The sequence below is a fragment of the Arachis hypogaea genome, chromosome 1 (genome assembly GCF_003086295.3).
Source record: "Arachis hypogaea cultivar Tifrunner chromosome 1, arahy.Tifrunner.gnm2.J5K5, whole genome shotgun sequence".
NCBI lineage: Eukaryota > Viridiplantae > Streptophyta > Magnoliopsida > Fabales > Fabaceae > Arachis > Arachis hypogaea.
Window position 1 is genome coordinate 94,873,101 of NC_092036.1, and position 12,682 is coordinate 94,885,782.

General features: G+C 26.2%; 1 protein-coding gene across 1 annotated transcript; it reads right to left on the reverse strand.

The window, feature by feature from the left end:
- Window positions 1–1,351: 1,351 nt before the first annotated feature.
- Window positions 1,352–6,646, reverse strand: LOC112697094 (cytokinin dehydrogenase 3). The gene is made up of 5 exons (XM_025750099.3): window positions 5,954–6,646; window positions 4,729–4,856; window positions 2,878–3,138; window positions 2,111–2,379; window positions 1,352–1,811 (listed from the first exon to the last, which is right to left on the reverse strand). The coding sequence occupies exons 1-5, from the start codon at window positions 6,552–6,554 to the stop codon at window positions 1,499–1,501; spliced, it is 1,572 nt and encodes a 523-aa protein (XP_025605884.1). The 5' UTR covers window positions 6,555–6,646; the 3' UTR covers window positions 1,352–1,498.
- Window positions 6,647–12,682: the final 6,036 nt, after the last annotated feature.

A 12,682-nucleotide genomic window follows, 5' to 3' on the forward strand; every position in this document is an offset into this window, starting at 1 on the left:
TAACGGATAGTTTGGACTTAATCTTACACAACCAACAATAAACAACTACTCTCATTCAAGCCATGCAATTCAATACACCATTAAATTTCAACACATTCTTGCACACAATGCCAATTCACTAACTGAATTTACTTGGAAGTACATATCAAACAACAAAGTATCACACTAATAATTACAACTACTATAAACATGAAAATCATTAGCAATTTCAAAACTCTAACTTCAGCTTCTAAGTTGTCTAATCTCCATGACACTCAACAACAGAAAACAAAATAGAAAACCTTTTACTTTTTTCAGCACTACTCACCTGGTACCTTAATCGTGCATGGAACAATTTATCTGGGTTCTCTGGTGTCCCAAATTTTTTAATCACAGTCTTCAACCCACAGAAATATAATTTATCATGAGTCTTCTTCTTCGTTCGCATTGAAGCATTGAAACTATGACTGTCGTGTGATGGATACGATAAACTACTACTACTACCACAACCTCCATTTTCTATCTCCATCCTCGCAGCAAACCAACAATTTCAAATTCTACCCAAGTTTATGGCCATCTAAGTATTGACGGCAACTTATTTATGATTAAATTTAGGATTAGGATTCATTTATTTAAGGACTGATTTTAATTGTTCTAACATATTTATTTTGTATGTCAACAACAAAAGAGTACTACTTAGTATATGCTAAGTTGACAATTAATAGGACACGTTAGTAAACGTTAACCATTTTAACGAAAAAAATAATAAAAGGACTAATGTGATAGATTAATTATTTTTTGAAAGCAAATTTAATTAATTTTATTTTTTAAAAACGAAAATAGAGATCAAAATATTTTTTAGGAATGATTTTAATTATTAACTATTACTATTTGATAGGCATTTAGACGTTATGATATCTGCTACTGCTAGCAACCTAAAATAATGGTTTGTTATATTACACCGCTTGAACACAATTATGCTCCTTGTTAACCTAGGATCTCAATTATTGCTGTAGGGTTGCTCCTATGATCCTGTTCCAAAGGAATACACGACGAAATCACAGAATCCTTAAACTAAACACATACACTACTCACAACCTATATATTAAGAGCCACCATATATATAGTTCACCGAAAAATAAAATAAAATCCCTGCCAATATGAATTATGATGATATAGTAGTGATGTTCTCCAATGTTATTGGGAATCGAAAAGTTAATTAAACTACTAGGATAACGTGAGAGACAAAGCTAGAAACACAGAGAGAGACAGCTGTCTTGTCCTTGTATTCTTGTACCCTTGTACGTATGATTTTGTCAACCTAACGTATCTTATGTTTATGAGCGTGATATGTATGGATATGCCAAAATCATGCAACTTCAAACCATACCCCACTTTTATTTAATAACAAAAAGATAGATAGGATCTAATTAGATTTTAGATATTTACAATATTATTATGCCCAGCTAATTAATTTTTATTAGGTACCCACATCATCATAATAAACATTATTTACTTTTCAATATAATACTATACTACTATTGTTGAAGATTTTTTGTCCAGGTGATAGAATCATTCTTGGATCAAATTGATTTTTTCTTTCTACAAAAACCTTCCATTTATTATCCCCAAAATGGTTTTTCCATTCTTCTTGTGTGCTGTGTTGGGCAAGATATTGCTTCACCTTGATGCCATTATCACTACAAAACTTCAAGATTTCTTTGTTTTGAGCATCAAATTCATTCCAATTATCAAACCCACTTGAGTGCAAAAATCCCACCGTGTAGAACACATCTTCATCTGGAATTGATGCTGACATCCTATCATCCCACCTGGAATTAATTAATTAAAAAATATTATTTATACATTAAAATTAGCTATTAAAATCAGATACTGTATATTTATATATAAATATATATTTTATATTAATAGTTAATTTTAGTGACTAATTTTGATGTACACTTAACATAGTCAACAAATTTAAAATTTAATTTTTGTACAACCATGAATTCACATCAAACCAATATTAAATTGAAATAATAAAATCTTACAACGTCAGTGTATCAAAAATAAATTTAAAATTGAAGACACGTTAATTAAAATAATTGTGATTAATTTAATTAGGGCTTACTTGCTTCTGTTCATGGGATAAACCAAGACAGGTCCAGTGGTAATGTTTCTTTTGAAAATGATGCCCCTGAAAACGCCTGAATTAAATTGCATGATTTGGGATTTTGGTATGAACAAATTAAGCCACGGATGAGGAACTTCCCACAACCCTTGTGACTGAAGCAACAACTCTCCACTTCTGACTCTATTCAAGAACTCAACATATGACACATGTTTCTCATAATAAAACCCAGGGATGTTGCCCATTCCTTCTAGCAGTTCTTCAATTTCCTACAAAAAATTTATTGTTAACAATTTTCAACACTTGCCTAGCTTTAACATTTTTATAAATTAATGTATCTAAGACCAAAAAAGTTTGAAATAAGTATTATTAATACCACTTGTTTTACATAAGATTTTAAAGTCCAAAATTCGATCATCTGTTAATTAAAAACTTATTTATATAAAAAATTCTATAAACTCAAAAGAAATTATTCGTGAAAAAATATACTAAAAATATATTAATTTATGTGATTTTTTTATCAGTGTAATTAGGTATCCTTCCAAAGTTGTTCTTTATTCAGTTTTTAGAAGAGAAAATAAAAATAAAAATAAATAATTTCTTTAATTTTTTGAATAATTGATACCGTCAAGTAGATATAAAAAATTAAAATAATATATTATTAAATTTAAAGATTGGTCAAAAACTAAAATTTAAAAGATAAATAGTATTTTTGTTTTTTTTTATTATAGTTTAAATAATTTTGGGCATGAAGATATATATTGTACCTTGTTGAGATTTTGTTGGGATTGGTGATGATAATAATATTTAGAGAGTTCAAGGCAATAGAGAATTTTGTGTTTGGTTATTAAGGAAGCAATTCTGAGATGATCGGAGAGAGGGAAGAAAGAGGATCTCCAATTATTTATGGGACCTTGGTGCATTAGCAATGTCCCTTCCAAATAATCCAACGCTTTGATTGAGATTAATCGTTCCTGGTCTCTTGTGAAAGCAGAGAAGTCACTATACAGCAATCTCATCCACTTAACCTGCATGCATCATCACCATTAATCATCATTAATTATTATTAATTAACGTACTAATAATGCATGCATGCATTTATGAATATACATGCATGGTACTATAATAATGCTTCATTCATGCTGGCCCTTGTCTTAGTAAACTACAAAAACTACCCATAGCTACTTCATGTGTTAGAAGCCTTCAATTTTAGATTAAATATATTTCTTTTAATCTATATATATAGTACTATTTATGATGTAACACATCATTCTTGTCACTTATTCTTGTCTCTCATCCCATCAATACATACATAGGTGCATGCATATTATTTCAAACAATAATGTAAGTGTCTCCAAAATCAGTTGCTCATATGTGAAAATATAAATATGCATTAAAAATAAATTAAATAGTATATATTTAAAAAATTTTAATGTATAAATAATATTTTTATATTTTAAATTTTAAATATTAATGTATATGTTAAAATAAATAAATAAATAATTTTTCTATGTATTTATTTTTTTAAAATTTTTATCTAAGTAGTTTTAACAAGAGTTTAATTAAAGAATTATTTTTTCAATCAATAAAATTATTTTATATTTTAAATTATATATCTTATTTTTTTAAAATTTAGTCCTTAATTCTAAAACTAAGCCTTTCAAAAAAATAATTAAAAATAAATTTATACCAAAAAATTAATTAATTAAAAATTAATTCCTATACTTATTCATATACATTATATGTCCTTCACCGGATGACTATATTGCACCAATGATGTGAAACGTATGAGCCAACTAACTACCAAGAAAAATATGACACAATAATGGAATAAGGACAAGAACATTTATTCTTTTCCATTAATTATGTAAATTATTACTATGTTGCATTAAGAATATACATACCTAATTATTTCTACGTTAAATTACTTTTTTCGGTTCCTATAATTTTACTAAAATTATAATTATATTTTTATCTTTTAAAAGATTTCAATTAACTCTTTACATTATTTTAAATTTTGCAATTAAATTATTACTTTAAAAAAGATTTAGAGTTAATAATTTATTCTAAAAATAAGAAAATGTTCAGGTTTAGAAATCTAATTCTTTATGAATATTTTTAATATTTTTAAAAATTTAAAATTATAAAAATTTAATTATAAATTTAATAAAATTATAAGGACTAACAAAATTATTTAACTTTATTTTTATTGATCATTATGAAAAAGGTTTTACACCTATATAGTATAGTACATATAAAAATGAAATTAATTAAAAAAATAAAAACAAAAATCCCCACTTTTCTCATAAGACATATGCATATGAAAGTAATCCTTTAAGCAGGAACGTAATGGCTGAAGAATAGGACAAATCAGCTTGGAATTATTAAGAATTGTTAGAAGAGAAAGCTACAAGACAAAAAGTCCAAGTTATATATTATTGTATAAAAAATAAAGAATTTAATGAGAAAGTTAAGTCTTTTCTGTCAATCAATTAGAAATTATTTTTTTGAAATTATTTTTAACTTTAAATTCTAAATTTTAAAATTTAAGTTTTAAATCTTAATTTAAAAAAGATAAAATTAAAAAATAAATTATTTTTTTATATTTGAAAACGTACCTTTGTGGGTGCTGGGTGAAGAGAAATTCTTGCTCTTGTTATAACTGCAAATTGTCCTAAGCCTCCAAGAATCGCGTAAAATAACTCTGAATTCTTTTGCTTAGAGCATGTTATTAAATCTCCCTTTCCTAAAAAGAAACCAAACAAATTCATTAATTAATTAAATAATATAGATAACTGCATGAATGAATCTTATAATAAACAGTGACATCGTGAAAAGAAAAAACGTTTCATGTTCATATTTCATATTATTTTATATTAATCTGAAAGAAATGGACCGTGTAAGACTTGGACCAACATACAATAAGTCATGAAGTCAAACAAAGAAAAAATGGAGGCTATGACCGTGTGAACGTAATTGCTTCTTAATGTAATAACAAGTTAACAACTAAGCTATTCAAGAATCTCATACAAATTCAACAACCAATACTTAAAATTAATTATTGAGTGAAGTCTCAAAACACGTTTAAAATAATTATAGTTTAGCTTGACATATACATGTGTGGCGCAATATAATATAGGAACGTACATGTCATTTCCAAGAGAGAGAAAAACTCAAACTATCTTTTGTTTTTTAGTGCATAATTTGTTACATGATCTCTATAATTAATTTATATAATTTAAAAATAAAAAATGGACATTGTTTTATATTATTTCACTTCCAACATCCATGAAACAGCTATATATTCTCTCAAAAGAAAAAGATGATATAAGGGAACACAAACACAAATCCTTATGATATATCTTTTTATTATTAGATAAAATTAATGATATTGCCAAAAATATCACTCATATGAAATTTTATATATTAGAAATTACTAAAAGAAATTAGCATTATATTATAAACTTATTACTTATACATATCCAAAAATGGAGAAGTGTGTATACAAGGATTTGATTGTTAATTAAAGTGTAGAAATTGATAAATTGAAAAGGTAAATTATAAATATTTATTATTCTTAGAAAACTCAATTTTATCATATAGTTTTACCCATTCATAACCCTATCTGCATAATCCAAAGAAGTTAACCCTTCATTCTTTGTTCACCTTACCACCTCTAAACATTTTAATTTCAATGAAAAATAAAAAGAATAGTTAGATTATTTAACATATTTAATTAAATTAAAATTTAATAATTTATAACTATTAATTTTATATGAAAACAAATGTAGCTAAATTCTCACCAAGAATTAATTAATCAAGTAAAGTAAAGTAAATTAATACCAGTAACAACATCCATCTCAAGAACATTGGAGATTTGAGGTCCATATCTGAATGATTGGCCACTAATCCCAGCGTTGGAGAGTGTCCCTCCCACACTCAAATACAAATAATCCGTCCAAGAAACCGGTGCAACTCCATTTTCAACTGTCTCATTCAACACATCGATCCAAAGTTGTTCTCCACCAACATCAACATATTCCCCACACACATCAACACTTATCCCTCCAACTCCTTTCTTCTTTCTCTCCCTCCTCAGGGCGGCCATGTCCACGACCACGCCGTCGCGAGCCATGGCCTGCCCGCCCGTAGAGTGGCCCTGTCCCCTCGCGGCTATTGCGAACGGAACAGGGCTACTGTACGACGATTTAATCAAGTTCGCTATGTCGTCCACGGAAGCCGGATGGAACACCATTGCCGGCACTTCGTGGACGATGTTGCCGTAGTCTCTGGAAACCTTCCAGAGACTTTTGGCATCGTTACGGAGCTTATCGGAAATGTTTTCTTCCGCCAGCTGAAGGCTCGTCACAATTTTTCCCAAAGTGGTTATGATCATTAGAAGTAGTTTGAAGTAAGTTGGAAACTGAAAAGTGTTCTGAGCCATTTTTTTGAAAAGGAAAAATTAAAGATATAATAGAATTTAGTTATTTGTGAAGAAGAAGAAGAAGATTGATGTTTATGGAGGAGTAGTGGGTGGAATATAAATAGAAGGGAATGAATGGAAGAAGGAAGTTGCATGAGAAAGAGATAGAGTTTTGGAAAATCTACGAGTGAAGGAGGGAATCTTTGTCTTTTTAGGGATAATTGAAAACGACGTCGTATTTGTGCAAAGAATTTGGGGCTTCGCCAAAGCCTAAATGTCAAATTTCAAAGATACGATGGAAACATATCATAGATTGTATTTTAATTTTTTTTTCCCCTTAGCTTCCCCTTCCAAAACGTCATGAGCTTTTTCATTTCAAGGCAACCATAAAAAATCACATATAATTGAGGTCGATTTACATCAAATTGACTATATCTGAGTTTTTACTAATTTTAATACATCACTTAAAGTTAAAAAAAAAAAAACAAACCGCTTAAACCATTTAAGCTTATTTTATTTAATATTTATTTATTATCGATTATATTAAATAAAACTAAAAATAATAATTTTTAATTAACAAATATTTTTAAAATTTAATTGATAATAAATGTATGATTTTTATAATTAACGAAAAAATTGAAAGGTATAAGCTAGTATAAATGCGTATAGAATAATATATTAAAGATATAATTATTTATGGACTTAGTTATTAACTTAAATTTGTTAATAAATAATTTTATAATATAATATTAAAATTTTTATAATTACAAAATTTAAAATTTAATTTTTATTGACTAAAAAATTTTATATATAAAGAAAATAAAAAAAAGAAAAAAAGTACAAAATTAACACGAACCAATAATTAATTTTAAATTAATTATTATTGGTGTATATTTGCATACGTGTTTGTTGTGGTTGTGTATACGTGTTCCTTTTGATTGTGTGTGCATCATCATGATCATGAACATTCTGAGAAATTTAACATTTGAACCCACAGATTTTCTAGCATTTGTTGTGGGCTTTATCATTTCCGGGGTTAAAAAATGGGTGAATGTAAAATTGATATTTAAAAGTCGTTAGATGATTTAATTTATTTGATTAAATTTTTATCTAATAACTCTCAAATATCAACTTAACGTAAAATCGATTTCACCTGAGTTTTTACTTTAAAAAATGGGAGGAATTGAAGTAAGGCCGTTTGATTGTGATCAAAGGGTCAACATTGGTCAACTTTAGTCAATTCTTATTATCTTACCCCACCATCATTTTTTTTATGTGACCATACTAGTTATCTTTAGGGATGAAGCATAGTCAAAATTAGGTAATTATCAAAAGGATCTCGTCGAGATTTTGTTTTTGGAATTAGGAAGACTTAGTCATTGATGAGTGATCTAATTAATAAGTAACATTATTATTGCAGTCAACTTTTCTGGTTCATGGAAGGGTAAAATCAAATGTGATTAATTGAATGAGACATGAGACCGGATTTTCTTCAGCCCAAGATCTTCTCTGTGAACATTAATGGAACATGTGTAATCAATGGTAAATTAAAGTTGGGCATGGAAAATATAATTACAGGTTTAGATTCATATAACTATACCCACCAATATAATCTAAGCCAAAGAAAATTATGGATCAAATAAGATTCCGTGCCAAGTTTAGATTGGTTATTAAGGTACTAAAGGAGAAGCTTTCGTTTTCATTATTAATTAATAATTAATTAGTTGGCTCTTTAATTTGGGTTTATTATATCTTTACCTAACTGACCAATAATTATATTATATTGTTCTTTGTTCAGCCTTAATTAACTAGATAATCTCGTATAATGTGTGTGTACATATATAATTATCTCAACAAGCACCTGACATGCATTCTATAAAAATAGAGGAAGAAAACAATACCATGCACACGCAAGAGGTTCAGTGAGATTGATATTTTTTTATGTTAAATAGCAATTTAATTAGGGTCTGGCTTAGCTAGCTTGCTTCCTGGGACCTCTTAATTAGTTATTGTTGATATTCATCGAGTTTATATTTTATACAATTAAACGTTATACATGCTAGAAATATGACCTCAATTAGTACATTGTAGAATGTTCAAATCCAAACCGATTTAAATTATCCAATTCAATCTAAATTGAAATCGATTAAAACTGCACTAATTTGAATTTGATTAAATTTTATTTTTTGCAAACCGTTGGATCGAATCGGATTTCGGATCTACTTTTCATAACCGATCCAATTCAATCCAAACCGCACAATATACTCTAATATTATTATTTTATTATTATATTTACAATCATACTTATAACATGTTTAATTTGTTATATATTTTTATACTACTCATGTATTATTATTATTTAATAAATATTTTATGTTTAAAATGTGATTTATTTATTTATTTTAACTAACCTATAATTTTATTTTCATTTTTATATTATCGATGGTTTTTAAGATATTGTTGAGACTTGTTATATCATTATTGGTTACTTAAAATTTGATGTTAAGATTTGTTATATATATTTAATTTTTTTAATTTATAAAATCACAAATCCAATCCAATCCAAACTGCTTGAAATTGAATCGGATCGGATCGGATTTTTTTTAAAAAAAATATTCAATCCAAACCGCACCGCAAATAAAATTAGTATTCGGATCGGATAAATTTTTTACTCAAAATCGATCCAAACCGCACCGCAAATACCTCTAGTACATTGTGTACACAGAATGTTCTCAGCTTATTTATTTAATTACAAATATATAAATAAAGTATATATTGGTATATATTAAGCAATAGTTGTTCTTTAATGTTGTCAATTAAGGCTCTATTTGTATGTCATTTTTATTCTTATCTATATTTTTAGTCAAATAAAAATATTTTATCAATTTTGGTATATCTCTAGCTTCTTCTAAATAAATTGACGTCTAGTTTTCAATATGTCATATATTTTTTTTCAAGCTTAGTATATGTGTTGTAATTAATAAGGTCCTATAAGCAACCAAAGTGGCATTCAAAGAACAATCTTTGACCAATGGATCTCACAGGTAGGAGGAGCTATCATCAGAGACCCCCCACCATGCATATTATGGCTCTGTGGAATTAACCATTAACCATTTTCTACTAATTCTTCCAATTGAAGATTGCAATCTTTGACGATACATGTGCTCCGATCCATGCATGACCGACTAATAAATGCACCACTAAGAGGACAGAAAAATATTAGATAATTATCAAAATTTATTATTTTTTATTATTAATATTTAAAAGTATGAGATAAAATATATTATTAAATTATTAAATTAAAAAAAATTAAATTAATAATTAAATAATAGTTAAAAATAATAAATTCTGATAATTTTTAAAATTTTTCTTAATTAACAGGAAATACTACAAGACCAACATTTTTGGATTGAAAAAATGGGAGAATCAAGTAGTGTTAATTTAAATATAAAATAAAATAATATATAACAAAACACAACAACGGAATGTATATGCATGTTACTTTTTCTTAAGGAATAGTTAACTTAGGTTCACTAAATTCTAACTTTGACATTGTATTAGAACTTATACTTATTCGATCAAATGTTATTAGGCTAATTTACTTGTAAATTAAGGGTCCGTTTTGAAAAATTTTAAAAGTTGTTTTTTTAACTATTAACTTATAAAAAATAGTAGTATTAACATTTGGTATAATTTTTAAAATTAAATTATATATAATTTTTTAAAAAGTTATTTAAGTATTTATAAAAAAAAAAATAACTTTTTTTATAATAAATTTTTTTATCATATTTCTTTTAAAATAAATACTTTTAAAATAAAAAATTAAATATAAAATAATTTATTTATAAATTATTTATTCAAACTGAGCTAACTGTTTAGGCTCCATTGAGCTAGCTAGTTAATTTTATCCTTTTTGAAATTGAATATCTTAGCTTGTTCTATGGCAGCATCATTGGTATCTTGGCCAAGTGATATGGCATCTTTGACACCAATTTTTGTAGTAAGAGGGAAAAAATGAGCACATACAATGAACTACGTACTTGATTACGTCTGCAGGTCAATACATACTGTAAGGCACTCTAGTCAAGGCAGGGTATCTATATCATCATGCATTCATGCATGCATATATTCCATATTTCATAGCTTAAAAATATAAGAGAAAAAAAAATGCGAAACAGCTTATGATCATTATTTCGAAAGAAAAGTTCTTAATAAAAAAAATATCATTTATAATTTTTTTATTTTTATGAGATTAATTAGTTAATTAATAGAATAAATTTACATGTGTTAAATTATTAATTAATTTATTAAAAACTAATTAAAATTAACAAAAAAAATTTTGTTGAAATTTTCGTCTTTTAATGATAATTGTCAAGATTATTTAGTTTTTATTTTTATTTTTATCATTTTTTAAATACATTAGTTAAATTTATTATGTAAAACTAAGAAATATTAGTGATTTTTAAATTATTTTTATTTATGAAAATTAAATAGAGAATATATTAGTAATTAATATTTCATATAAATATATTTTAAAGAGAGATTATTATTATCAGATGGACTAACCAATCTCACAAAGTTAAATATCAAGCGCTGAAAAGAGTAATTTTTTTGTTCAAAAATTTTGTAGTCTTTCAAAAAAATTATCAAGAGTTGAGTTGGATATTCACTCAAAATATAATTATTTATTTATATAATTCTAAATTTTTAAATTTTGATAAATTCAATATGAATATTAATAAATAGTAGGTATACACAAAAACATAAAACTAACAAAATGTGAGAGAATGCAAATACACATTTGTTGGTGGAAAACATTATTGATAAGAAGGGAGATGGTGTATCTCTTTCTCAAAAATGAATAGTTTGATTCCTTGGTGGTTCAGATATGCAGAGGAAGCAACACACAATTTTCAGTTGGTAGTTGATGCATGCAACATGGAAGAGCAGTGCCCTGTGTTCAGATTTTTCAGACTTCAAAGAGAGGCCCCAGTCGAAACTGTTTCTTAGATATTGCATATCTTTTTGGGGATCCAATCTACCCATCAAACCGAGAAAGATCCTTATCACGTGGTCCAAACAATTAAGAAGAGATCAATAAATAAAATAAACAATAATCAACTTGGATTGGTTTAATAATTAGTTTATTAATTAAAAAGACAAATAAATAATAAAGAACAATGAATCGCTGATTTTTCACATCGAATTGGAGACGCGAAGATTTTTGCTGCAAAATTATGGAAAGTAATGAAGGGATTGGAGTTTATATGGACAATGTATTTCGTAAAAATAAATGTTGAAGCAATAATTTAGATGAGCGAAAAATAAAAAATTAGAGTATAATTTTGTACAAATTTATATGAAAGACAATAGATAATTAGATATACTAATTGTTTAGTAAAAAAGAGTTTAAATTTAGATGATAATTTTATATTTTAAGATTTACCTCTTTTTAAATTAGTTAATAGTTTCAATAATGATGAAAGACGAATTACTTTAACCCGTTTAGTTTGTATTTAGGTCTTAAATTTATGAGTTTTTAGCCTCATTTCATTACCAAAAAAAAAAATTTATTTAAACAAGTGTCGGTTATTTAAATTTTACTTTGTGTATATAGTAATTTATTGATCAACAATTAAATTTTTAAATAAAACTCATATCTAATTACAATGAATTAGATTTTAACCAATTCAACTGAAAAATACAATAAAAAAATTAAAAAAAAATGTGGTCTTGGAGTTAAATTAAATAATAACATTTAATAAGAATTAGCTCTGCAATATATATTCTTCCTAGAATAGCTGAATATATATAATTAATATCATATAAATTTTGTTTTAAAAATAAACTAATTAAATGTAATATTAATTCATATTAGACTACTACTTTTAAATTTTAACAGTAATGTAAATTTTTTTAATTTGTCTTATTTTATTTTATATAATAATAATTAATAAATACTAAATAAAATTAATTTAAATTGTATTAGCTGATTTTTTTTCTCTCAAACATTATTGAAATTTGAATTGCCATGAGAAATGACAACTCATAGATAATAAATAGATAACAGCTAAGTCTCACTTGGAGTTTGAGTTAATAGATAGGTTGGTTAATTATTTCCACCTTCTTAATTAAGGTACAATATGAAA

What these genes read in the sequence shown, in the direction of transcription:
- LOC112697094 (XM_025750099.3), bottom strand. Translation starts at nt 6,554, where the DNA reads ATGGCTCAGAACACTTTTCAGTTTCCAACTTACTTCAAACTACTTCTA. An exon ending in TGAGATGGATGTTGTTACTG is followed by an intron (nt 4,857 to 5,953) that starts GTATTAATTTAC and finishes GTTTCTTTTTAG; the next exon opens with GAAAGGGAGATTTAATAACA. An exon ending in TTCACCCAGCACCCACAAAG is followed by an intron (nt 3,139 to 4,728) that starts GTACGTTTTCAA and finishes TGATGCATGCAG; the next exon opens with GTTAAGTGGATGAGATTGCT.